The 24490-nt window shown below is 41.7% G+C and overlaps 1 protein-coding gene across 4 annotated transcripts in view; it reads left to right on the forward strand.

The window, feature by feature from the left end:
• Positions 1 to 24490, forward strand: part of prickle2a (prickle homolog 2a) — a 119021-nt gene that overhangs the window by 47370 nt on the left and 47161 nt on the right. For 3 of the 4 annotated variants that reach the window (XM_082187382.1, XM_082187380.1, XM_082187383.1), the window contains one exon: positions 11988 to 12143. In XM_082187382.1, coding sequence (XP_082043508.1) covers positions 12012 to 12143 — 132 coding nt within the window. In that variant the 5' untranslated portion in view covers positions 11988 to 12011. Of the gene's footprint in view, positions 1 to 10315; positions 10481 to 11987; positions 12144 to 24490 lie in introns of those variants that run through there. The other variant, XM_082187381.1, reaches the window with a different exon arrangement.

Here is a 24490-nt window from a genome sequence, read left to right on the forward strand (position 1 = left end):
GTAACGCGTTAGAGTACTCATGCGTTACCAAAAATTAAAAGCCGTTTGCAGCGGCTCACACGTGCTGCAGCTTAATTGACAGACACAGCCCCCGGCCCCTTTAAATGCACCTAGAAGTCATGACTCCTGACAATGAATAACGTCAGTCATCCGACTAAATTAACACTGCAGGATAACAATAACAGGAAAGACAGTCAGCAATAGGCTATTCCACATGGCGTTTTATTTATTTATTATCACAGAACATATTAATCAAAATTCGCACCTACCCAGCCCGGGTAGCCTAGGCTACTGTATATGAGCACCATACAAGATAACTCCTGATTTTTTCTTTAACTCTAATGCAGTTATCAAAGTGCATCAAGTGTGCTTACTTGTAAACACAACCTGAGGTAAACAGGCTTACAGATTTAAATCCATTTAGAAATGAACAACCAGTCAACGATCTAACAGAAATTAACAGCTGCCTGTCAAACAAAAATTATTACAAACCGAATTAAATCCTTCACTGCCACACAGGCAAATGACAAATCGCTTAATAGCCGAACTAATTATTATTAAAGTGTCACAAGCCTAAATTCGCTTTAACACAGTCCTCTTACATTTACTCTTCAAAGTGCTTTGGCTTTGCTTTGGAGCTGGTGCACCACCGTCGTCCTCCTCAGCAGGCTTTGCTACCAGAGTGCTAGATTGGTGTTTGGATGCGAGATGTTTTTTTAAATTTGAGGTAGAATTTTTTGCGGTCGACAGAAGCTTTTCACCAACGCAGAGTGTGCATTTTACCGTTATGTTCTTGTCCTTTTCGTTGACAAATTGAAAATAATGTGCGTACTTCCAAAATCCAAACGCTGCCATCTTGCCGGGAGTTCGAAAAAAAAAAAACACACACACACACTGTCACGAATCACACACAAAAGAGAGAGATCCAAGTGCAGTTAATTTATTGGGGTAATCCGTACTCACAATCAGTTCAGGCAAATGGTCAAAATCCAATAAGTCAATCCAAGAACATTAAACACGAACAAGAACAGGCAGCGAACAAGAACAGGCAGCGAACAGGAACAGAAGTGTGAGGACATTAAACAAGGACTCCGTGACAAACACTGAAACTGACAGGGTATATATACACAAGTGCTAAACGAGGTGACGAGAAACAGCTGAACACAATGAACACTCAGTGACAGACAGGATCATGGGAAATGTAGTAACAGAGTGTAGGACACCGTGCGGGAAGAGGACCTCTAGTGGACACCCAGGGAACACAAACCAGACACTGTGACACACACACACACACACACGTCAAATGCGCATGCGTCGCGTCTGAATGCGTTGTTGTTTTTGGAGCTCTATCGATTTGATTTATAATTCTTGATTTTTCTCTTTAAACTCACTTACAACCAACATTTTCTACTTTTCCTCACTGAGAAGCACTACTGCTCAAACCTCATAGTTACAACGCGGACTGTTGAGCAGATTACTCAAGCCTATTAGTGATCCAACGCCGGATACTCTTAAAGGTTACGTCCGTGGATCACGGCTGAACGCGTCTTCTCCACACTCACTTACAAACAAACATTTTTTTTCGCCTATCGTGCGTCTACTCTACACCCCTACCACAAAAAAAAAACGGATTATATCCAAGACTTCAGTCATAAATTAGTATTAATATTGATAGCATCACTGGTAGCTTCGTTGCTAACTCACTGTCCATCTGTTAAAATGGCGAATATATCAGATGTAAGTAGTCTACCTTTTGGTGCAGGTGAGGACACATTTGAGCTGCACGCACTGCAGTCTGAGCTGGAAGCTGTTGAGAAACAGATCCACGACCTTTTATTGAGACAGGCCGAGCTGAGAGGCCGGTGTTTGGCTCTTGAAACATCACGCGCCAATGCACACAAATCAGTGTTTAACGTTACTAACCCGCTGACTCCGACCGCGTCTACTCCGTGCGTTCCTCAGCATCGGTCGCAATCAGCCATGGTCTCGTTCACTCCGGCTCCAACACGCCACCACGAAGCCTGGGTGGTTCCGCAGCGGAAGACGCGAGTCAGGTTTAGACCAAGACTTTCTCCGACCCTCCCGGTTTTCGAGTTATCCACACAAAACCGCTTCTCCCCTCTACGCGAAACAGAACGCGATGCTGTGATCATCGGCGATTCCATCGTTCGGCACGTACACGCTACGTTAGGTAAAAGTAAGGTGCACAGTCACTGCTTTCCTGGTGCTCGTGTTTCTGAAATCGCTGCTCGCGTTCCCGAGATCCTGAATGGTGACAAGCGCGTCGGAACTGTGGTCCTGCACGCGGGAGTGAACGACATCAGGCTGCGCCAGACGGAGGTTCTGAAGAAAGACTTCAGGAATCTGATCGATACGGTATGCAGCACATCGCCTAAAACAACGATCATTGTGACCGCTTCCCACGTACCGACTAGGGCATGAAAAGTTCAGCAGATTATTTGCGCTAAATGAATGGTTAATGTCACGGTGCAATGAGCAGAAACTGCTCTTTGTAAATAATTGGAATCTGTTTTAGGAATGTCCTAGGCTTTTCCGTGCTGATGGCTTACACCCAAGCAGATTCGGAGCGGATCTTCTGTCGGATAACATCTCCAAAATGTTAAATACCCTTTGACTAGTAACCAAAAGTCCAAATCATAGTCTCTGCTGCACCAATTTAACTGATATAAATACTAGTGTAGAACATTGCATAGAAACTGTGTCTATTCCTCGTTTAGTGAGATCAAATAATAAATCTACTGCAGGATCTAGGAAAAGTCTAATTGTTATTAAAACAGAAAATGTTGCTATTAGTAAACAAAAACTATTTCTAAAGCTAGGTCTTCTAAACATTAGATCACTCACACCTAAGGCAGTTATTGTAAATGAAATAGTCACAGATAATAGCTTCGATGTACTTTGCCTTACTGAAACCTGGCTTAAACCAAATGATTATTTCGGTCTAAATGAGTCTACTCCATCTGGATACTGTTATAAGCATGAGCCCCGTCTGATTGGTCGTGGCGGCGGTGTTGCAATCATCTATAGAGATATTCTCAATGTTACTCAGAAAACGGGTTATAAGTTTATTTCATTTGAAGTACTTGTACTAAATGTTACGCTCTTAGATGTTAGAAAAACATCCCTATTATCTCTAGCCTTGGCAACCGTATATAGACCGCCAGGGCCTTACGCTGATTTCCTAAAAGAGTTTGCAGATTTTCTCTCAGACCTATTAGTCAATGTCGATAAAGCATTAATTGTTGGAGATTTTAACATACACGTAGATAATCCAAATGATGCGTTAGGGGCTGCGTTTACAGATTTATTAAATTCATTTGGGGTCAAGCAAAACGTCACCGGACCAACTCATCGTCTTAATCATACACTCGATTTAATTATATCACATGGAACCGATCCAACCGATATAGATATCATTCCACAAAGTGATGATGTCACTGATCACTACATGGTAACTTGCATATTACGTACTGCTGTAATATGTCATGCGGCGTCGCGTTATCAACCAGGCAGAACAATCCTCCCATCCACCATAGATAATTTCTCAAATTGCTTATCTAATTTGTCTCAGCTGCTGCCTGAACCCAAACAAACAGATGAACTAGAAGAACTAACTAGCACTATGAGCACCATTCTCTCTAGAACATTGGATGTGGTTGCACCTATTAAATTAAAAAAGGTCAGAGAGAAAATTAAAGCACCATGGTACAACAATACTACGCATGTTTTAAAGAGAGAAACCCGTATTTTAGAGCGTAAATGGAAACAAACTAATTTAGAGGTCTTTAGAATCGCGTGGAAAGACAGTATGTCACGTTATAAAAAGGCCCTAAAAGCGGCCAGGGCTGAGCACCTCCGCAAACTAATAGAAAACAACCAAAACAATCCAAGGTTTTTATTTAACACCGTGGCTAGACTAACAAATAGACAGACGTCACCCGAACAAAATATCCCGTTACAGTTCAGTAGTAATGATTTCATGAACTTCTTCACTGAGAAAATAGAAAGCATCAGAACCACAATTGTAAACGTTCAATCTTCAATTGCGCCTTATAATTCAGCTTCAATTATCACCCCGCAAGAACAATTACAGTGCTTTACAACTATAGAACAAAAAGAGTTAAATAAACTTATCACTTCATCTAAAACAACAACATGTTTATTAGATCCTATACCAACTAAACTACTGAAAGAAGTGTTACCTGTAGTGGAAGAGCCTCTCCTCAATATTATTAACTCGTCTTTATCTTTAGGTCATGTTCCAAGAAAATTTAAACTGGCAGTTATAAAACCTCTCATTAAGAAACCACAATTAGATCATAATAACCTAGCAAATTATAGACCCATTTCAAATCTTCCATTTATGTCTAAAATATTAGAAAAAGTGGTGTTCTTTCTTGCAACAAAATGATATCTATGAAAAGTTTCAGTCTGGATTCAGACCGCATCATAGCACTGAAACTGCGCTCGTTAAAATCACAAATGATTTACTTTTAGCTTCTGACCAAGGCTGTATCTCAATACTAGTTTTACTTGATCTTAGTGCTGCGTTCAATACTATAGATTACACATTACTCTTAGATCGACTACAAAATTATACTGGTGTTCAAGGGCAAGCATTAAGCTGGTTCAAATCATACCTATCTGACCGCTACCATTTTGTCTATTTAAATGGAGAAAAATCGATCATAACTCCAGTAAACTATGGAGTGCCGCAGGGATCTGTGTTAGGCCCTCTGTTATTTTCAATATATATGATGCCACTTGGAAATATTATAAGGAAACATGGAATTAGTTTCCATTGTTATGCTGATGACACTCAAATATATATTTCATCACGGCCGGATGAAAACGCAAAATTTTCCAAATTGACAGAGTGTGTTAAAGATATAAAAGATTGGATGACCCGTAATTTTCTTTTATTAAATCCAGACAAGACAGAGGTAATACTTATCGGTTCAAAAAACCGCCCACAAAACCTCGCACAATACAACTTTAATATAGTAGGATGTCCTGTTACTTTATCCTCTACAGTAAAAGACCTGGGTGTTATACTCGATTGCAACCTGTCTTTTGAAAATCATATTTCGTTACAAAAACAGCCTTTTTCCACCTTAGAAACATTGCTAAGCTACGTAATATGCTATCAGTTTCTGATGCAGAAAAGTTAGTTCATGCATTCATGACCTCGAGACTGGATTACTGTAATGCTTTATTAGCTGGTTGTCCTGCATCCTCAATAAACAAGCTACAGTTAGTCCAAAATGCCGCCGCTAGAGTTCTTACGAGATCAAGAAAATATGATCATATAACACCAATTTTATAATCACTGCATTGGTTACCTATAAAGCTCCGTATTAATTATAAGATATTGCTACTGACTTATAAAGCCCTAAACGGCTTAGCTCCAGTATATTTAACGGATCTTCTATCGCCCTATAATCCATCGCGCTCTTTAAGATCACTAAATTCAAGGCTTTTGGTCATACCTAGGATATCCAGAACCACCAAAGGAGGGAGAGCATTTTCACATTTGGCTCCAAAACTCTGGAATAGTCTTCCTGATGCTGTTCGTTGCTCAGACTCGCTCTCCCAGTTTAAAACTAGATTAAAGTCGCATCTCTTCAGCCAGGCATTCATATAATCTTACAGTTCAAACTACAATCCGGCCTCTAGCTCATAAATGCCAGAGGAGAACTGGCCCCCGACTGAGCCTGGGTTCTCCCAAGGTTTTTTTTTTCCATTAGGTCACCTGATGGAGTTTTAGGACACCATTAGGTCACTTGATGGAGTTTTTCGGTTCCTTGCCACTGTTGCCTTTGGCTTGCTCAGTTGGGGATATTTTGGGGATATTTAATTTAATTTTATCAATCAATCAATTCCTCTTGAAACAAACTTTGTTGTATTATTTTAATTTAATACTGTGAAGCTGCTTTGATACAATCTGTATTGTGAAAAGCGCTATACAAATATACTTGACTTGACTTGACTTGAAACAGGGTCAGGCGCAGGGCACAGACGTATCACAGCCATTGACTTTACGATCACAGCGCTTCGGCTCCGCTGATACATCCGCAGGTGGCACAGTAGACCTAGGCCTACTGTCTGACAAAAAGCAGGCTGCAGTCGGGATTTTCCTTTCCTTAAAATAACGGACGCACGAAACTAACGCGTTAAGTTACACATTTCGCGAAAAAGGTAATTAGAGTACTCTAAATTAAATATCCCCAATATTAAATTAATATTGGGGATATTAAATTAAATATCCCCAAAATATCCCCAACTGAGCAAGCCAAAGGCAACAGTGGCAAGGAACCGAAAAACTCCATCAAGTGACCTAATGGTGTCCTAAAACTCCATCAGGTGACCTAATGGAGAAAAAAAACCTTGGGAGAACCCACAACACTGCTTGTCAGATGGATGCTGATGATACGGTTATATATGTGCATCCTAAAAGCAAAAAGCAAGATGCAGAAGAATTATCAGCTGCAATTGTCAATGTCTCTGATTGTTTTTTTTTTATCAAAGTCTGCAAATAGAGATCAAGATCGATTATTTTTTTAACTGGGGAAATGTGATTACATTTGGAGATATTTTACTTGTGTATAACATGTTGCATGGTATGGCCCCACCTCCACTTAATGAGTTTATTAGACAAAAGCAGAACTCCTCTACTAGAGCCATTACTAGAGGGATTATAGAGGGATTGTATAATACCACATAAAATAAGTGCTTTTGGGCAGTCTGCCTTTTTCTATAGAGCTGCATCCAGTACATACAATTACATGGTCGTGGAGGGTTAGCCCAAGTATCCATCGGAGCATCTTCATTTCCATTGCATGGAGGGCTAGCTCGTATTTCTTGGTCGTGGGCCAACATTCGGCTTCATTAAGTCTTATATAAAATGCACTGGTTGGACGTGACAGTGACAATGCTTCGAAGGCGTCGGTCTAACACTTGCTCAAAGATCTTCATTGTGTGGCACAGTAATCGTATTGGCCAATGGTTTGCACACTCGATGACTGTCCAGACGCGGGGTGGCTTGTTCTCGGCCACAATGAGGTTGAAGAGGTCGGCAAGGAATACCACTCCACGATCACAGAGGATCTCATCCCTGCCCTCCTTGATTTTCCACCGCCCTAGTTCGATGAGCCAAGTTTGGAGACAGTTCCATAGATGCAACGATTCTATACCCCATGCCAGCAGCCGTATCACCCTGTGGCCCAAGACTGGTTTCCCACTGAAGCTCAGCAGGGTTGAGCCTGGTCAGTTCCTGGATGGGAGACTCCTGGGAAAACTAGGTTGCTGCTGGAAGAGGTGTTAGTGAGGCCAGTAGGGGGCGCTCACACTGTGGTGTGTGTGGGTCCTAACACCCCAGTGTAGTGATGGGGACACTATACTGTCAAAGAGCACCGTACTTCGGATGAGACGTTAAACCGAGACTCTCCTGACTCTCTGTGGTCATTAAAAATCCCAGGATGTCCTTCGGAAAAAGAGTAGGGGTTTAACCCCGGAGTCCTGGCCAAATTTGCCCAGTGGCCCCCATCCATCATGGCCTCCTAATCATCCCCATTTATATACTGATTGGCTCTATCACTCTGTCTCCTCTCCACCAGTAAGCTGGTGTGTGTGTGTGTGTGTGTGTGATGTGTGTGTGTGTGTGTGTGTGTGTGTGTGTGTGTGTGTGTGTGTGTGTGTGTGTGTGTGTGTGTGTGTGTGATGTGTGTGTGTGTGTGTGTGTGTGTGTGTGTGGTGGGCGTTCTGGCGCAGTATGGCTGCCGTCGAATCATCAGGTGGAGCTGCACACTGGTGTGTGTGTGTGTGTGTGTGTGTGTGTGTGTGTGTGTGTGTGTGTGTGGTGGGCGTTCTGGCGCAGTATGGCTGCCGTCGAATCATCAGGTGGAGCTGCACACTGGTGTGTGTGTGTGTGTGTTCTGCACACTTGTCGTGGTTGAGGAGATTCCCCCTTCCATATGTGAAGCGCTTTGAGTTCCTAGAAAAGCACTATATAAATGTAATGCATTATTATCATCATCATGTCGCGGGGGACCCCCGCCGTTAGCCATTAAGGCCCTCGCTACCAGCCGACACCACGAGGAGTTGGTGGAAGGGTTTCATCGGCCCAGTAAATCTGAACTGATGCACATAAATCCAGCTTTATCATCCCGGCCTCAGCCCTCTGCTGACATGTACACACTGGACTAATGGTTTTCAAAAGTATTTGTTTTTTGTTGTTCATAAGAGGAAATATTTGACTTGTCAACTTCAGAATAAAGCAGTTGTTGAGGTGTGATACACTTTTGAAACAACTGACATTTTTGTGATATTGCTCAATGGTTTCGCTTGTGTTATATGATGTACATAAAAAAGACTGTAATACAATATTTATTGTATTACAGAAGAAATAAAGTACTATCATAAAAATAATCTAGCAAGATTAATAATTACAAAACCAAACATCAAAAGCAAAAGTCTGAATAGATTATAGTAAAGAAACTTTTAGTGAACACGCATGAAAATAATGATGATGTCATAAATATTACATAATGCCACAATGCATAAACTCTTAAGGGTATTACAATAGGGTTAATCTAGGATTCACATTCTTTATATAGAAGGATAATATTTTTTGTTCTTTTAATTTTGGGATGAAATGTGACATGGACTTTTGTTGTTGTTGTGAGCATTACCCTGCTAGCTCAAAGTGAGTCGCCACAGAGACAAGACATTTTGATGCAGAGAAATGCCTGCCTGAAACAGTGATGTTCAAGGGGAACGGGTTTACACGCTCTCACTGATGAAGCGGTCGTGGGTTTCTGCTTTCCTGCTCTCGGATCAGCGCTGGGTTTCCACGGAGACGTGTCACTGCAGAGCTCCATGGCGACCAGAGCACAGCACTGTTCACTGGGAGAGACAAAGCCAGAATCCTGCTGTTAGTTTGAATGATTAATGTGTTCACGGTCACTGAGAGCACTCCAAAGGCTCAGACATCTTTGTGTGTTCCTGAGACTGTGAAGATGTGCTTTAGAATCGAGAAAAACATCCAGAAAGATGCTGAAGCAACATTTCGCTGTAAAGAATCTTTGTTTTTAAGGTCGGGTGTTTTAGATATGGGTTAAGCTCCTCCCCCTTCAGTGCATGTCTATGGGCGTCGCTCATCTGTCCTATTGTTGCTTATATGAACATCTCACAGCGAGAGGGCATTCAGAAAGCAGGACATGAGTGTGCTCTCTACTGTAAGTTCTGACGCGCTCGATGTTTGTCATTCCATTCCTGTGCAGTTTATGCTTTTAGTGATTTATCTTATTGCTGGTCTCTTTACCACTGTAAAGCAGCATATTCCACAGATTAACTTATCATTTAGCACGACTGAACATCATTATCTCAAAGGAGACATACTGCTGAATATTAACTGTGAAAAAGGAGCCGTCGTAAACATGTAAAGTAAGCCCAGTGCGTCTCTTTGTGTCATTAATACACAGTGACGTGTGGCCATCACTGAGGCTTAATTAGCAGCTGAAGCGCAGCAGTAATTACAGCTGTATTAGCCAGAGCCCACTCGCCGACACTGACTGACGCCAAGTGTGTGGGTTTGGGTTATTTTCTCATCTTCATCATCCTCACTGAAAGCCTATATACAGTTTCTCACTCGGGCCAGAAAGGATTGAGATAAACTGGGAAGTGATTTGTTTCATGTAATCAATACATTGACAGTAATTGTGAGTTGGCTACTTTGTATCGTTTGTAAAGCTCACATGACCGACACTAACACAAGCACAGTGCAGTTGTGTAGTCCTGTACGCTTTCATCCCAGGTTGGATATGGCATATTCCTACATCATGATCTCATTGTCTGATGCTCAGAAGAGGATGTTTATAGAAAATGGCAATTATGGTCTTTGTTTAGCATGTTTTACACGTATGTTTTATTGTGATGTAATCTTGGAACTTTGACACAGTGATGCAGTCGATTGCTTGAAATGGATAGTTAAGCTAAACCGTGGACCTTGTCCTGTGTGCACCATGTTCATATACGTCACGGTGTTCTGGGCCTCAGTCGTGGTGGTGATTTCTTATTTGGTAAATAATTGTGTGCTAAGAACACATGTAAAATAAGCATAATTGTGATGTTCTAAAGAGATGTGAAGGTCAACATCAGTCCTTTAGTTGAGAGCTTGCTCTCATGTTGGCTTTACACAAATAAGAAATTCTCTCTTTCCCTGTCTCTCTCTTTCTCCCGCCCTCTCTTTTTTTCTTTCTTTCTTTCTTTCTTTCTCACACACACCCACACAGAAACAGTCACATCCACAGGCAGAGTGAGAGCGAAGGATGAGGCATGACACATAAAAGAGAAAAGCATTTATTTTCGCTGTGCTTTAGCACTGCGCTTCTCTTTCTTTCCTCTATTTCTGGTTCCTCAGCCCTCAGGTTATTTTCTGGATGCTGATATGAAGATGCAGGTCTGTATGCCTTTCATCTGAATTGTTAAACAGGAGTGTGTTCTAGCGATCTTTGCAGAGATATGATAAGACAGGCTTCCAGTGTCTATTGGTGTGTATTCATTTCATGGATCTGATCTAAGAGCTTGCTTCTGGAAATCCTTATAGCCGTGTGGTTTTCTTTTCTTTGACTGTTGTGTTCATTTTCTTTCTTTCTATCCTTGTTTTTCCTGCTAATTCAAAAGACCAAATGAATGTTCATGTGGTGCGCAAGTTTGTGATGTCACATTGACGTCTTGCGTGGTATAAGATTGTATAATTTAGAATGTGAGAGAAAGCTTTCAGGTGTAGAGGTTCACAAACCAAAATCAATCACATTGCACAGAGAACAGAAAGTACTGGTGATGATCATAATTCTCTCTGTGCTAAAATGATCTGGATTGATTATGCGTGGCTGAAATGTTGCTGCAGATTTGTTGATAATGGCATCAGTATATATATATATATCTCAGCACCGTTCATCAAACAGGCGCACAAATGTGTTTTTAAAGACATTTTGATGAATTCAGATGCTTTGTCTTATACATTGCTCCAGATATTCCCCAAAACAATTATTTCCATGTACCGTGTAGTTTCTGGGATAATGGAATATCTATACAACAAAAATGTTGGTATTATGTGGAACTGGAAATTAATTAAAATATTGTCACATGATGTTGAATATGAAAATACGCAGTTCTTTCCTTAGAATAGCTACTTCTATTTGATCTAGCACTTAAGAATGTTATTTATTGAAGTACCTAATATAGTCTGGTTGATTGTCATATTCAATATTTTGCACTATTTTTCCATAATATTTGTGGTTACTGAAATGTAAATGATCATTTTTCCTGACTAAATGTAGTGTTTCAACTGTGTTTGATGAGTTCCCTTATTGCATTGCATTCCTAAGTATCAGTAAATGAGTTGGAAGGCTACATTTATGCAGTCAATTTCAATGAATTAGTTTATTTCAGTCCTCTGTCAGCGTTCTCACATTGATTGAGCATTTGGCCGACTGCTTTAATAAAACACCAAATGTCCCCACAAAGATAGTAATGCCTGTCATTTTTGTCCTTAGTTTTGGTCCCCATGAGGAACGCAGCTGATAAATCAAACTAAATTATGCTTTTTGAAAATGTATAAATGCAGAAAGTTGTGTGTGATGGGTAGGTTTAGGGGTCAGGTTAGTGTGTGTGTGTGTGTGTGTGTGTGTGTGTGTGTGTGTGTGTGTGTGTGTGTGTGTGTGTGTGTGATGGGTATGTTTAGGGGTAGGGTTAGTGTAAGGGGAGAGAATATACAGTCTGTACAGTATAAAAACCATTATGGAAAGTCCCCATAAAACATGGAAACCCAATATGTGTGTGTGTGTTTTCAAAATAAAAGTTAAATGCACGCAAGGTTCAGTTATTTCAGTACCGATCTGTAAGTGTGTAAAACACACTTAGATCTACATTTCTCATTCCTGTCTGTCTGTGTCTTTCTGCAGTGATTGATGGAATGAAGTGGTGATATGGCTCTGGATATGGAGAGGACAGTCTCTAAAATCATGTTTGACTTCCAGAGGAACTCGACCTCTGATGACGACTCTGGCTGTGCGCTAGAGGAGTACGCCTGGGTGCCGCCTGGCCTCAAACCTGAACAGGTAACACACACTGAATCACAACATGAAAGCATTTGCAACTCAATTTAAAGGGATAGTTCACCCAAAAATGACTTTTATTCACATACAAACATTGATCAGCGAACACAAACAGAAGCTCGAATGTGTTGCGAGGCGCGAGAGAATGAAACTCGTTGGTTTTCATCCTTGAGCTTCCATTTAACATGCTTGAGATCTCCATGTACACTTGCTGATCAGTGTTTATATGTGAATAAAAGCCGAAATGAAATCTGTTCATCCTATAATGTGTTTGTATCTCTTCGGAAGACTTGGATTAAAGGTACAATATGTAAGATATTTGTAATAAAATATCAAAAAATCACTTGCACAGTGTGATATATTTCCTGCAGGTCTGTACTTACAATATTCCAAAAGTTCCCAAAGATTTTTAATTTCAGAGAAATTCCAATTTTAAATAATGGCTCGTCCCTGGTCATTGTCGCCTGTCAATGACGTAATATCCACGTTATCCCTGGTTTCCGCTTGTACTGCCATAGTAACCATGGCGACAGACGTGGATAACTGCGTTACGTCTAGCGGTGCGCTTACGCTGTTGTTGTTTCGTTCAAACATTATGGACCATGGCAAGCGGACTTTGGGACAAAAGGAGAAATAAAATGAGGATCGATATCGGCGTGACGTTTTCGAGATGCCGAGAGTTAGCGTCCGTGGCTAACTTCGACTTTACTGAGCTTCACGAGTCACGACTTGACAGAGATGCCGCTCTTGCATGTGCTTTATTATACAGAGAAGCAAATGTACATGAAACTAATCAATGTTATGCAGCACAACATGATGAAATGTTAGAATATGATCAGTATGTTATTCTAATGTTGATCTCGCTCACTGCTAGTCTCATACAGCCAACAAACTAACACATAGAATACTATTATCAAATGCAGTTTAGTGTGATAGTGTAGACCCAGTGGAGCAGCGCTGCGTTACCTCACACGTTTCCTTCGTCTAATAAACGGACCTGTGTGAGTAGTAATTAAATGAAATGTCCTCATTCCTTTATATCCGCGGGACTCGCGTGTGGCGCTGACATCTGTCTCTCATTAGCGATCGCGCCCAGCTTCATACCAGTCATGTTAAAAACATCAGTGTATTCACTCATCCATAAACATTATTAGATCCTTCGGCATGACGGCAAGTTCCATAATTCCGCTTATGCGTCATCAACCTACGCCTTTGTTATTGTAAGAGGCTAGCGACCCCTAGCGGTGAAAAAAAAAAATACATATTGTAACTTTAAACCGCTCCATTCCTATGTAATGTTTTGAAGCATCAGAGGTTTGAGTGAATAGGCTTTCAGTGGAGGGACAGAAATCTCTCAGATTTCATTAAAAACATCTTCACTTTGTGACGATGTCATCATGAAATGAATAAATTGCAATGAATTGTTGATCTTTCCTGCATTTATCAGTCATCATTCATCTGTGAAATAAATTTGCGATCATTATCCACAATTATAAAAAATATGTCAATATTCTATGGATCTACAGTCATCGGAATATATTGGCCGAATCAAGATGGCGACGTCTTTAGTCCAGCCCCTAGTTACCTTTATCTGGAAGATGTGCGTCACTCACGGCAAGATGGCGACGGCTGTCGGGCACTGAGTGGTACTCGCGGAGCTCTTCTAGAAGACTCCCGCGGCGGTTTATTGTTTTATCCACGGCTAGAGTGCTTATCGTCGGCGGTCTACTGTGATCGCACTTTCTGGATTACGCAAAGGAAAGTATCCTTGTCATTATGTGACTAGCTGACTGTCGTTGAGACGCTGCAGAGAAAACTGTAATGCGAGTGTGTAGTTCCAAAACCTGAACTGGATTCACGGAGTGGGAGTCTCCAGCATTGTATATACCAGTACCTAAGTCCTGGAAAATGTACCAGACTATTAAAAACGTGAGTACAATGTAGTTTGCTGTGGATGACTGACTTGACTGTTGACTGTTTTTGAGAAGGGGGTTTATTTATTTTTTATTTTCTCCTACTTTGACTATTGGAACTTTTTTTGCTGCTGCTATTTATTTTTTGGATTATATCATTGATTGTTGTTTGGACTGGATTAATTAAGTTTCTTTTCTGTAACCTATTTTGTGGCTGGACCATTTTTATCTGATTTTTGGTTTTATTTTTTATTTCTTCTTTCATCTCTTACCAAAAGTCAATTTTGGGACACTTGAATTTGTTGACTTTTGAATATACAGATTTGAATGCAATTCCATATCTGAGTCCTGTGGTGTTGAATGTGGTGTGTTTTCTACTTAAGAGTGATTGTTATTGGTATTATCGCATTGATTGCTGGTGTAAAATTCTCATCTCATTAAAGCTGCAGTTGGTAACTTTTGTAAAAATGTATTTTTTACAAATTTGTTAAAACTGTCATTATGTCATGACAGTAGAATATGAGACAGATAATCTGTGAAAAAATCAAGCTCTTCAGGCTCCTCCCAGTGGTCCTATTGCCATTTGCAGAAATACACCGCTCCCGGTAAGAAACAACCAATCAGAGCCAGGAGGAGTGTTTTAGCAGTGTCAATCATGCTTGTGTACGCGCTGATCATCACCCCCCTATCTCGCACAGCACGAACCGTCGTTCAAAATCAAGATTGCCGGTGTGCCGCGCAGCTGTGCTAATGGCAGACAAACAACTAAAACTGCCAATTTCTCGAGTGGCACCAGCTCATACAACAAAGACAGGTAAACAGAAAATGACTGATGACGATAAACAAGCGCGTCGGAGCCCATTGACTCAGTGTCAAAACTCTAGCCGCATAACATACAGATAAAATGTCACGCAGTGTGCTAAGCAACAATTGAAACCTGCTAATTCACTGGCTTGTCATGTTGCTGAAATAATGTACTAGCAAACCTTATTTAGCATTACACATCGCTAGAATAATTACTTACATACTGTAACGTTACCGTTATATTATCTTGCTAGCTATTTATAACTTATAGAAAGAGTGCAACGTTATGAAGTTACATTAAGCCTGGTTCACACGGGACGATTTTAAAATTCGGACTTTCTTAAAACCGGACTTTCTGGTGCGCCATGCCGCCGGCTGTTTTGATTATATTTCCCGGTGTTTCCTCGCCGCCTCGTCACCTCGCTTTCTGATTGGCTACACTCCACAGTCCACCGGCTGCGTGCTCGGGGGACACCACACACGAGAAGAAATCGGGCCAAATAAATCCAACATGTTGGATATCCCCGAATTGAGATCGGAGTGGTCCCGACGTCCTTCTGAGCAGACGAGAGCAGCCGTAACACACCACACACGGCAGGAATATCTGATCAGATTATTTTACGATAATCGGAGCATCCTTAAGATTGTCAGAAGGGGTGAATCGGGGCTAAAATCGGCCTAATTATCCTGCCGTGTGAACCAGGCTTTACATGTATTGCAAAATACGTAATGATTTGAGGACCAAGTTTGTAGTCAAAGTATGGGCAGGCCATGATCAATGTAAAGCATATTGTTGATGTTTCGTCCCTACCAGTGAATGTGCGATAACTGTTTATCCGCCGTCATCAGTGTCCCTGCATGTTTACTAGCCTGCGCGTTCACGGCAGGCTCTGTCGTGGGGGAGGAGCTGTGGAGGGAGGGCTGTATCGCAGCAGAGAGCGAGGGGGAGTGACCTGTAAGCTGTGCTTGTTCAAATTTTCAGGCTAAGTCAACGTTTTCTAAAAGTTCCCTACTGCAGCTTTAAGTTACGGGTTTGGTGTAAGACAAAGACTACAGAAGATCTTTGTACATCTTCTTTACTTAAGACTTAAATAATGACATCAAACTTAAACTAATGACAGAAATCCTGTCTGGCACCCCAGCATCAGGATGGAACTCGATCCCTTTTTCCGAGTACATTGGTAGGATTTCAGGCTCTTTCATCTCAACATACTCTGCTGGGTATGGACTTAACAGGAAGTTTTGATCTCAGACCCCAAATATCACCTTCATCTCAGCCCTCATTAGCAGTAACTGGATTAATGGACAGTCTAAAAGACACCTTTTCCACTGAAAATGAAGAGTTGAAACATGCCGTAGATGCTTTGACTAAGAATGTGGATACTGCATCTGTGAAACAAACAGAAATAAAACAGCTTATGAGTAATCAGTTTGAGCACTTCAGGAAAGAGTTTAATAACACACTGCATTGACGACTAAAGAATCATCATGTAGAGGTACTGAAAGATTTCAATCCCCCCCCCCCCCCCCCCCCCCCCCCTCAGATAAAGAGTTAATAGCAACACTCAGGAATGTGCTCCATGGAACAGCTAGAGACTGGTGGGATATTGCATGACTTAAAACAACCACTTGGCAGGAGTTTGAATCTAAGTTTCTTGATGCTTTCTTGTCAGAAGACTACGAGGGTGAGTTAGCGGAGTAGAGTGTTCACATGTACAGCAGGAAGGTGAGATTTTGCCTACATGTACCGAGCTCTGTGCAAACGCTGGAAGCCACAAATTGAAGAGGATGAAGTTATTAAGCTAATCTTGAAGAGTATCAATCCTCAGATGGCAAGCCAACTTCTAAGTAATGGTGTTACATCTGTTGACAGTTTAGTCCATCTAGGACAACAGCTGGAAAAGGACAAGGAAAACCAACTACAATATGAACAACAACAAAAAACTTGGAAACTCAGAGTAACTAGTCCTGATTCTGTTCAGTCGAATAACCCAGAAAATAGCACCAGTACCACAGGACTCCTCTAAAACTCCCTTCTGTTGGTGGTGTAAGGGCCTTCATGCTCCTACTTGTCCACGGGGTGGTTCTGCTAAGAACAAAAACTATAAAGGCCAGCAAAGTTAAAATCCTGTTAAAGGTAACCATTTTAATCATCCACCTGTTAGCACTGTCACTCCTATGTAGTCTGTATACTCACCTACTCATCCTTTCTCCTCATCTCTGCCACAGCAGTTGGTTGTTCCTGTAAACATTGACTCTTGGCAAGGACAAGCTTTGGTTGACACAGGATCTTCATATACACTGCTAAATGACAAATTGTGGTTAACCATGGGTTATCACACTCAATAGCTCAGACCCTGAACTGAGGGTCCCATTTATCTGGCTGATGGAGGAGCTCGGCAACCATTAGGATGGGGTGAAGTACAACTTGCAGTGCAAACATTAACAGTCACCTTACCAGTGGTTGTCCTTGCCCCACAGATGCTTGCCTGTCCTGTTGTGTTGGTTTTAGACTATCTTTTCTTCAGTGGGCTACAAAAGGACATCCGGAACAATGTCTACTGCTTTTAGCCTGATGAAAAATATTATTTTCTGAAAAATTATGCTCACTTCCATGACTGGCACAATTCTTCACCTCTTGCTCTCTTTTCTGCTCTTCCACCTCGTACAACAAAGGAATAACCAAACCATCTGCATGTAGCGTGCCAAAACACCTGCCTAGATAAAAGAGGAAAGGAACGTTTTCTAATACAACTCAAACAGAACTCTGATGTCTGCACAGATGTTTTGGGTAAAACAAGTGTTTTGACATATCGAGTTTGTTACGCAAGATGTTCCTATAAAACAAAAACCTTATTGTGTTTCTCCTACAAAACAGAAGGTTATCAAACAGCTGATTGATTAGATGTTAGCTGCTGATGTCATCAAGCCTTCCTCCTCAGCATGGTCTTCTCCCGTGGTATTGATTCCCAAGAAAACTGGTGGATCCTGTTTCTGTGTGGATTACCGACAGGTAAATGCAGTATCTCAATCAGATGCCTATCCGCTTCCTACCATTCAAGAAATTCTTGGGTCCTTGAGTGGTGCTGTCGTTTTTTCCACCTTGGACCTCAACAGTGGATATTGGCAGGTTCGAATGGAAGAGGACAGTCAAGATAAAGCTGCCTTCATATGCAGTCAGGGGCTATTTCATTTCAAGGTCATGGCTTTTGGCTTCAAAAATGCACCAGTGACATTCCAGCGGTTGATGGAGAGAGTCCTGGGAGAGCTACAGGGATAGAACTGTTTCGTCTATTTGTACGATATAATTATCTACTCTCCATCAATGGAACAGCACTTCCAGGACATCCAGGCTGTTTTGGATAGATTGAAAGAGGCCCACCTGACTGTTAATATGAAGAAAACACATTTCTTCCATTCCTCTCTGGAGTTTCTTGGCCATATTGTGACTGCTACAGGAATCAAGGCAGATCCAGAAAAAAATAGAGCAGTTCAAGAATTTCCTGTGCCAAAAAACATAAAGGAATGAAGACGAATGAAAGTCTCATGGGATTAGAATGGCATGATACATTTTTGGTTGAACTAACCTTCTGTATCTGTAATGTGACATTTTCAGTTGAAAAGATGGTATTCCATGAGAAAAATGCTAAAGGCAATGTATGGCAAGATTTGCTCCTATCACAAAATGTATATATATCTTAATTATACTATGAGAAAAATAATAGTCAAATTTTTCCTAATTGTGTAATTTTTTGTTTGCTTTTCATCATTTGTTCATTTTGTAGTTGTGAAATTCAGTTTAATTCAGATTTGTTTGTATAACTTTTTACATATCATTTCAAAACAGCTTCACAAGAAATGCTTGTTTCTATGTTACAATTAAGAGTAATCTGTTATCAGAGGTGGCTGTGTCCAAGTAATGCACACATCGAAAATGTACAGCTTATAGGTAATGCAGATCATGCAGTTAGCCAACTTCATGTATTAATTGAAGCAAAAACAATGAGCATGTTAAAGCAATGATTAAATGTTGTGATTATAATGATTACAATATATAGAACCTTTGGCATTGGTGCATGTTGATTCAGAGTTGGCGTCATCTGAAGTCCTGGCAGGGGTCAGCGTCATCTCTTCACAGGTGTTGGGTCATCTGAAGTCCTGGTAAGAAGCTGGATCCAAAACTGGAGCTGGTGTAATCTTAAGAAACAGAAAGTAAATGGAGAATAATCCTAACCCTCTGGGGTCTGAGGTGTTTTCTGGCCCTGGAGGTGTTCTGACATGCGCATTTGTGCTTATTTTCGTGTAACACTTTCATGGCTAAAGTCTGATTACACTGTATTCAGCACAAACTCTGCTACAATAATATATTAGCAGCATGTATGTAAAAGTTTGTAGTTTTTGTGATTTGTGAAAAAACAAAAACAAAATTGTCACTGAAATAAGGTCATGAAACCCATACTGATTATTTCTTCACAAGACTTTTAAAAATTGTATCACATAGGTTAGAATATTTGCTCCAAAACTATGTGAAAATCATCCTGACAATTCATTCAGATAAAATAATATATTGATTTAAAATTTCAAATGTGGATCATCATGAATATTGATGTGTTTCACGCCCGAGAAAGACAAACATTTACAACACTTTTATTTTATTTACAACACAACATAATCCAAAGATACACAACAAAGGACAAAAAAAAGCACATTATTGGGAACACATATTAGATTTTTCTGGTTAAAATTGCTTTTTTTTAAATTGCTAAATTTAAATTGTGTCAGCACAAACACACATACATATATATAAATATATATATATATATATATATATAAATATATATATATATATATATATATATATATATATATATATATATATATATATATATACACTCACCTAAAGGATTATTAGGAACACCTGTTCAATTTCTCATTAATGCAATTATCTAATCAACCAATTACATGGCAGTTGCTTCAATGCATTTAGGGGTGTGGTCCTGGTCAAGACAATCTCCTGAACTCCAAACTGAATGTCAGAATGGGAAAGAAAGGTGATTTAAGCAATTTTGACGGGCCGGTCTGAGTATTTCACAATCTGCTCAGTTACTGGGATTTTCACGCACAACCATTTCTAGGGTTTACAAAGAATGGTGTGAAAAGGGAAAAACATCCAGTATGAGGCAGTCCTGTGGGCGAAAATGCCTTGTTGATGCTAGAGGTCAGAGGAAAATGGTCCGACTGATTCAAGCTGATAGAAAAGCAACTTTGACTGAAATAACCACTCGTTACAACTGAGGTATGCAGCAAAGCATTTGTGAAGCCAGATGGGATGGGCTACAACAGCAGAAGACATTTACATTTACATTTACATTTAGTCATTTAGCAGACGCTTTTATCCAAAGCGACTTACAAATTAGGACTAATTTAAGCGAGTCATCATAAAGAGGCAAAAAACAACAACGACACAAGAAGTGCTCAAAATACGAAGTTCAGGTATTATTCAGAGTAGCATAAGCCTGATAAGTGATGTTTCAAAGGGAAAAACATTGTTGTTTTTTTTTTGTTTGTTTTTTTTTTTCTATGAGGTTAAGTGCTCACGGAAGAGGTGGGTTTTTAGCTGTCTTTTGAATGTTGTCAGGGATTCTGCATTCCGGATGAGGGTGGGGAGAGTGTTCCACCAGCATGGAACTGTGAATGAGAATATTCTGGAAAGTGATTTTGTGGCTTTCTGCGATGGAACCACGAGACGTCGCTCGTTGACCGATCGTAGGTGTGTGGTAGGGATGTAGACTCGTAGGAGTGAGTGAAAGTAGGAGGGAGCTGAGCCTGTGATGGATCTGTAAGCAAGCGTCAATGCCTTGAACTTGATGCGAGCAGCGAGAGGTAGCCAGTGTAGAGAGATGAACAGAGGAGTGACGTGGGCCCTTTTGGGCTCGTTGAAGACAAGACGAGCTGCAGCATTCTGGATCATCTGTAGGGGTTTGATTGCACATGCTGGAAGTCCAGCCAGAAGGGCATTGCAGTAGTCAAGCCTAGAGATGACCAGGGCCTGGACGAGAAGTTGTGTTGCATGCTCAGTTAGGAAAGGCCGGATCTTCCTGATGTTGTGCAGTTCAAACCTGCAAGATCGAGCTGTCTTTGAAATGTGGTCAGTGAAGGTCAGCTGGTCATCAAACGTTACTCCAAGATTTCTGACCGACCTTGATGGGGTGATTAATGATGATTCTAGCTGGATGGTGAAGTCGTGCTGTAGAAACGGATTGGCAGGGAGGACGAGAAGCTCAGTCTTTGCCAGGTTGAGCTGCAGGTGATGTTCCTTCATCCATGTGGAGATGTCCGCCAGACAGCTTGAGACCCGTGCAGCTACTGTGGGATCATCTGGTTGAAATGAGAGGAAGAGCTGCGTGTCATCAGCATAGCAGTGGTAGGAAAAACCGTGTGCCTGTATGATGTGTCCCAGTGATGTGGTGTAGATGGAGAAGAGGAGGGGACCAAGAACTGAACCCTGGGGAACCCCTGTGGTCAGCTGATGTGCCCTGGATACCTCGCCTCTCCATGCAACCTTGAAGGACCTACCTGTGAGATAGGACTCAAACCAGTGGAGTGAAGTTCCTGTGATGCCCAGTGATGAGAGGGTGGACAGAAGGATCTGATGATTCACCGTGTCGAAGGCAGCAGACAGATCCAGGAGAATGAGGACTGAAGATTTGGAAGCAGCTTTTGCGATCCGTAGGGCATCTGTGACTGACAGTAATGCAGTCTCAGTTGAATGCCCTTTCTTGAAGCCGGATTGGTTGACATCCAGCTGGTTGTTTTGAGACAAGAAGGATGTTACTTGGTTGAAAACAGCTCTTTCAAGTGTCTTCGCAATGAATGGTAGGAGAGAGATAGGTCTGTAATTCTCTACAAATGATGTGTTTAGTGTTGGTTTTTTGAGCAGTGGGGTAACCCAAGCCTGCTTGAATGTTGTAGGGAAAGTGCCAGTATGGAGGGAAGAGTTGATGATGTGTGTGAGTGATGGTAGAATTGTGGGAGAGATGGCTTGTAGAAGGTGTGAGGGGATGGGGTCAAGTGGGCAGGTGGTAGGGTGACTGGAGAGGAGAAGTGTAGATACTTCTTCCTCGGTTAGCGAAGAAAAGGAGGACAGAGGGATATTGGCTGTGGAGGGGGTCGGTCTGGGTTCCTGTGTGTGTGGAGCTGAGAACTGACCGTTGATAGCTGTTGTTTTGTTGGTGAAGAAGTCCGCAAAATCGTCAGCAGTTAAGGAGGGTGCGGGTGGTGGTGGAGGTGGACAGAGGAGAGTGTTGAATGTCTTGAAGAGGAATCGTGTGCTGGAGGAGCTGTTGATCTTGTTGTGGAAGTATGAAGATTTTGCTGCATGAACATCAACAGAAAAGGAAGAGAGGAGAGATTGATACATACTCAGGTCAGATGCGTCTTTTGATTTGTGCCATTTCCTCTCCGCTGCCCTGAGATCGGTCCGGTGTTCCCGAAGAACCTCAGATAACCAGGGATTAGAGGGAGTAGCGCGTGCTGGCCTGGAGGAGAGAGGGCAGATAATGTCTAGAGAAGAGGAGTGGAGCATAAGGTGTCCGTTGCGGTATTCACATCCAGAGATGCGAATTGTGAGGGTGGGGGAAGAGAGGATGACACGGCAGAGGAAAGATGGGAGGGGGAAAGTGAGCGCAGGTTTCGTCTGAAAGTGACTGGTGGTGGGGGTGGTGGTGCAGGGGTAGAGAGTAGTAGACTGAAAGTAATGAGGAAATGATCTGAGACATGGAGAGGTGTCACCAGGATGTTTTCTGTGGTGCAGTTGTGTGTGTAAACCAGGTCCAGTTGGTTGCCTGATTTGTGAGTACCTGTGGTGATGAGTCGTTTGAGATCGAAAGAGGCTAGGAGAGAGGTGAAGTCTGTTGCATGTGGCTTTTCGAGATGAATGTTGAAGTCACCGAAGACTAGAAGTGGGGTGCCGTCCTCAGGGAAAGTGGACAGCAGCACATCCAGCTCATCTACAAAGTTACCCAGCTGACCTGGGGGGCGATAAATGACTACAATATGGATTTTAATGGGAGTTGTAAGTGTAATAGCATGATATTCAAATGAGTTGTTGTTGCATAGTGAAGAGAGCGCAGAGTATTTGCAATTGTTAGAAACGAGAAGCCCTGTACCCCCACCTCTCCCAGACTGGCGAGGGGAGTGGGAGAAGGAGAAATTGCTAGAGAGAGCAGCAGGGGTTGCTGAGTCTTCTGGACGAATCCAGGTCTCAGTCAGCCCCAAGATACTAAGAGTAGAATGAGATGCAAAGGCTGGAATGAAGTCAGCTTTATTGACTGCTGACTGACAATTCCATAGACCCACCGAAAGAGAGAGAGGAGTATGTGCGGATGTGAGGATGGGACGCAGATTGGCAGTATTGCGCTGCCTATTGTGCGTGATGAAAGGACGTTGCCGAGAGATAACAGGAATGTATTGAAAGCACATGTTGATTAAGGTGAACAAGAAGGTAAGTAGAGGGAAGAGAAAGTGAAGAGGAGATACTTAAGTGCCTTTCTGGTGTCCTTGCTCGGTGGAGTCGCGCAGGTAGAGTCGCTGGTCTTTTCCCGAGTCGGTCTTCACACGAGGAGGCTGAACACGAGAGCTGAACGCTTCCGCTGACACTTCCGCGACAGCGCGCAAATTACACAGATATACAGATAATGCTTTCACCGCTTGAGTGAGTACAGCTGTTTCGGTCGGGCAATTAAGTGAATAACGCGAAAATGTGCCAATTCCAAACTGCTAGGAGCAAAGGCTTAAGTGCAAATGTAACAATAATTCACTCGCGGCTGTTGTTAATTGTGCCAACGCGTCTAACTAAAATACAGAATTATGTGAAGTTAAAAATACAAAATAACAAGAGAATCGAAGATAGCCTTACCTTGACTAAAATACAACACTGAAATAACAGGAGAACAGAGTATTCTGGCAAAAACACTTGCGCGTTCTTGCTGTGCCTCTAGTATGCTTGTCGCTGGTCCTGCTGGAATGATCTGAAATTCCTCTATATATATCTATTCTTACAGATGCTGTTTCGGTCGGGCAATTAAGTGAATAACGCGAAAATGTGCCAATTCCAAACTGCTAGGAGCAAAGGCTTAAGTGCAAATGTAACAATAATTTTAATTTTCACCCGCGGCTGTTGTTAATTGTGCCAACGCGTCTAACTAAAATACAGAATTATGTGAAGTTAAAAATACAAAATAACAAGAGAATCGAAGATAGCCTTACCTTGACTAAAATACAACACTGAAATAACAGGAGAACAGAGTATTCTGGCAAAAACACTTGCGCGTTCTTGCTGTGCCTCTAGTATGCTTGTCGCTGGTCCAGAAGACCCCATCGGGTACCACTCATCTCCACTACAAACAGTAAAAAGAGGCTACAATTTGCACGAGCTCACCAAAATTGGACAGTTGAAGACTGGAAAAATGTTGCCTGGTCTGATGAGTCTCGATTTCTGTTGAGACATTCAGATGGTAGAGTCAGAATTTGGCGTAAACAGAATGAGAACATGGATCCATCATGCCTTGTTACCACTGTACAGGCTGGTGGTGGTGGTGTAATGGTGTGGGGGATGTTTTCTTGGCACACTTT

Source organism: Leuciscus leuciscus, assembly GCF_965113295.1.
Source record: "Leuciscus leuciscus genome assembly, chromosome: 13".
NCBI classification, from domain to species: Eukaryota; Metazoa; Chordata; class Actinopteri; order Cypriniformes; family Leuciscidae; genus Leuciscus; species Leuciscus leuciscus.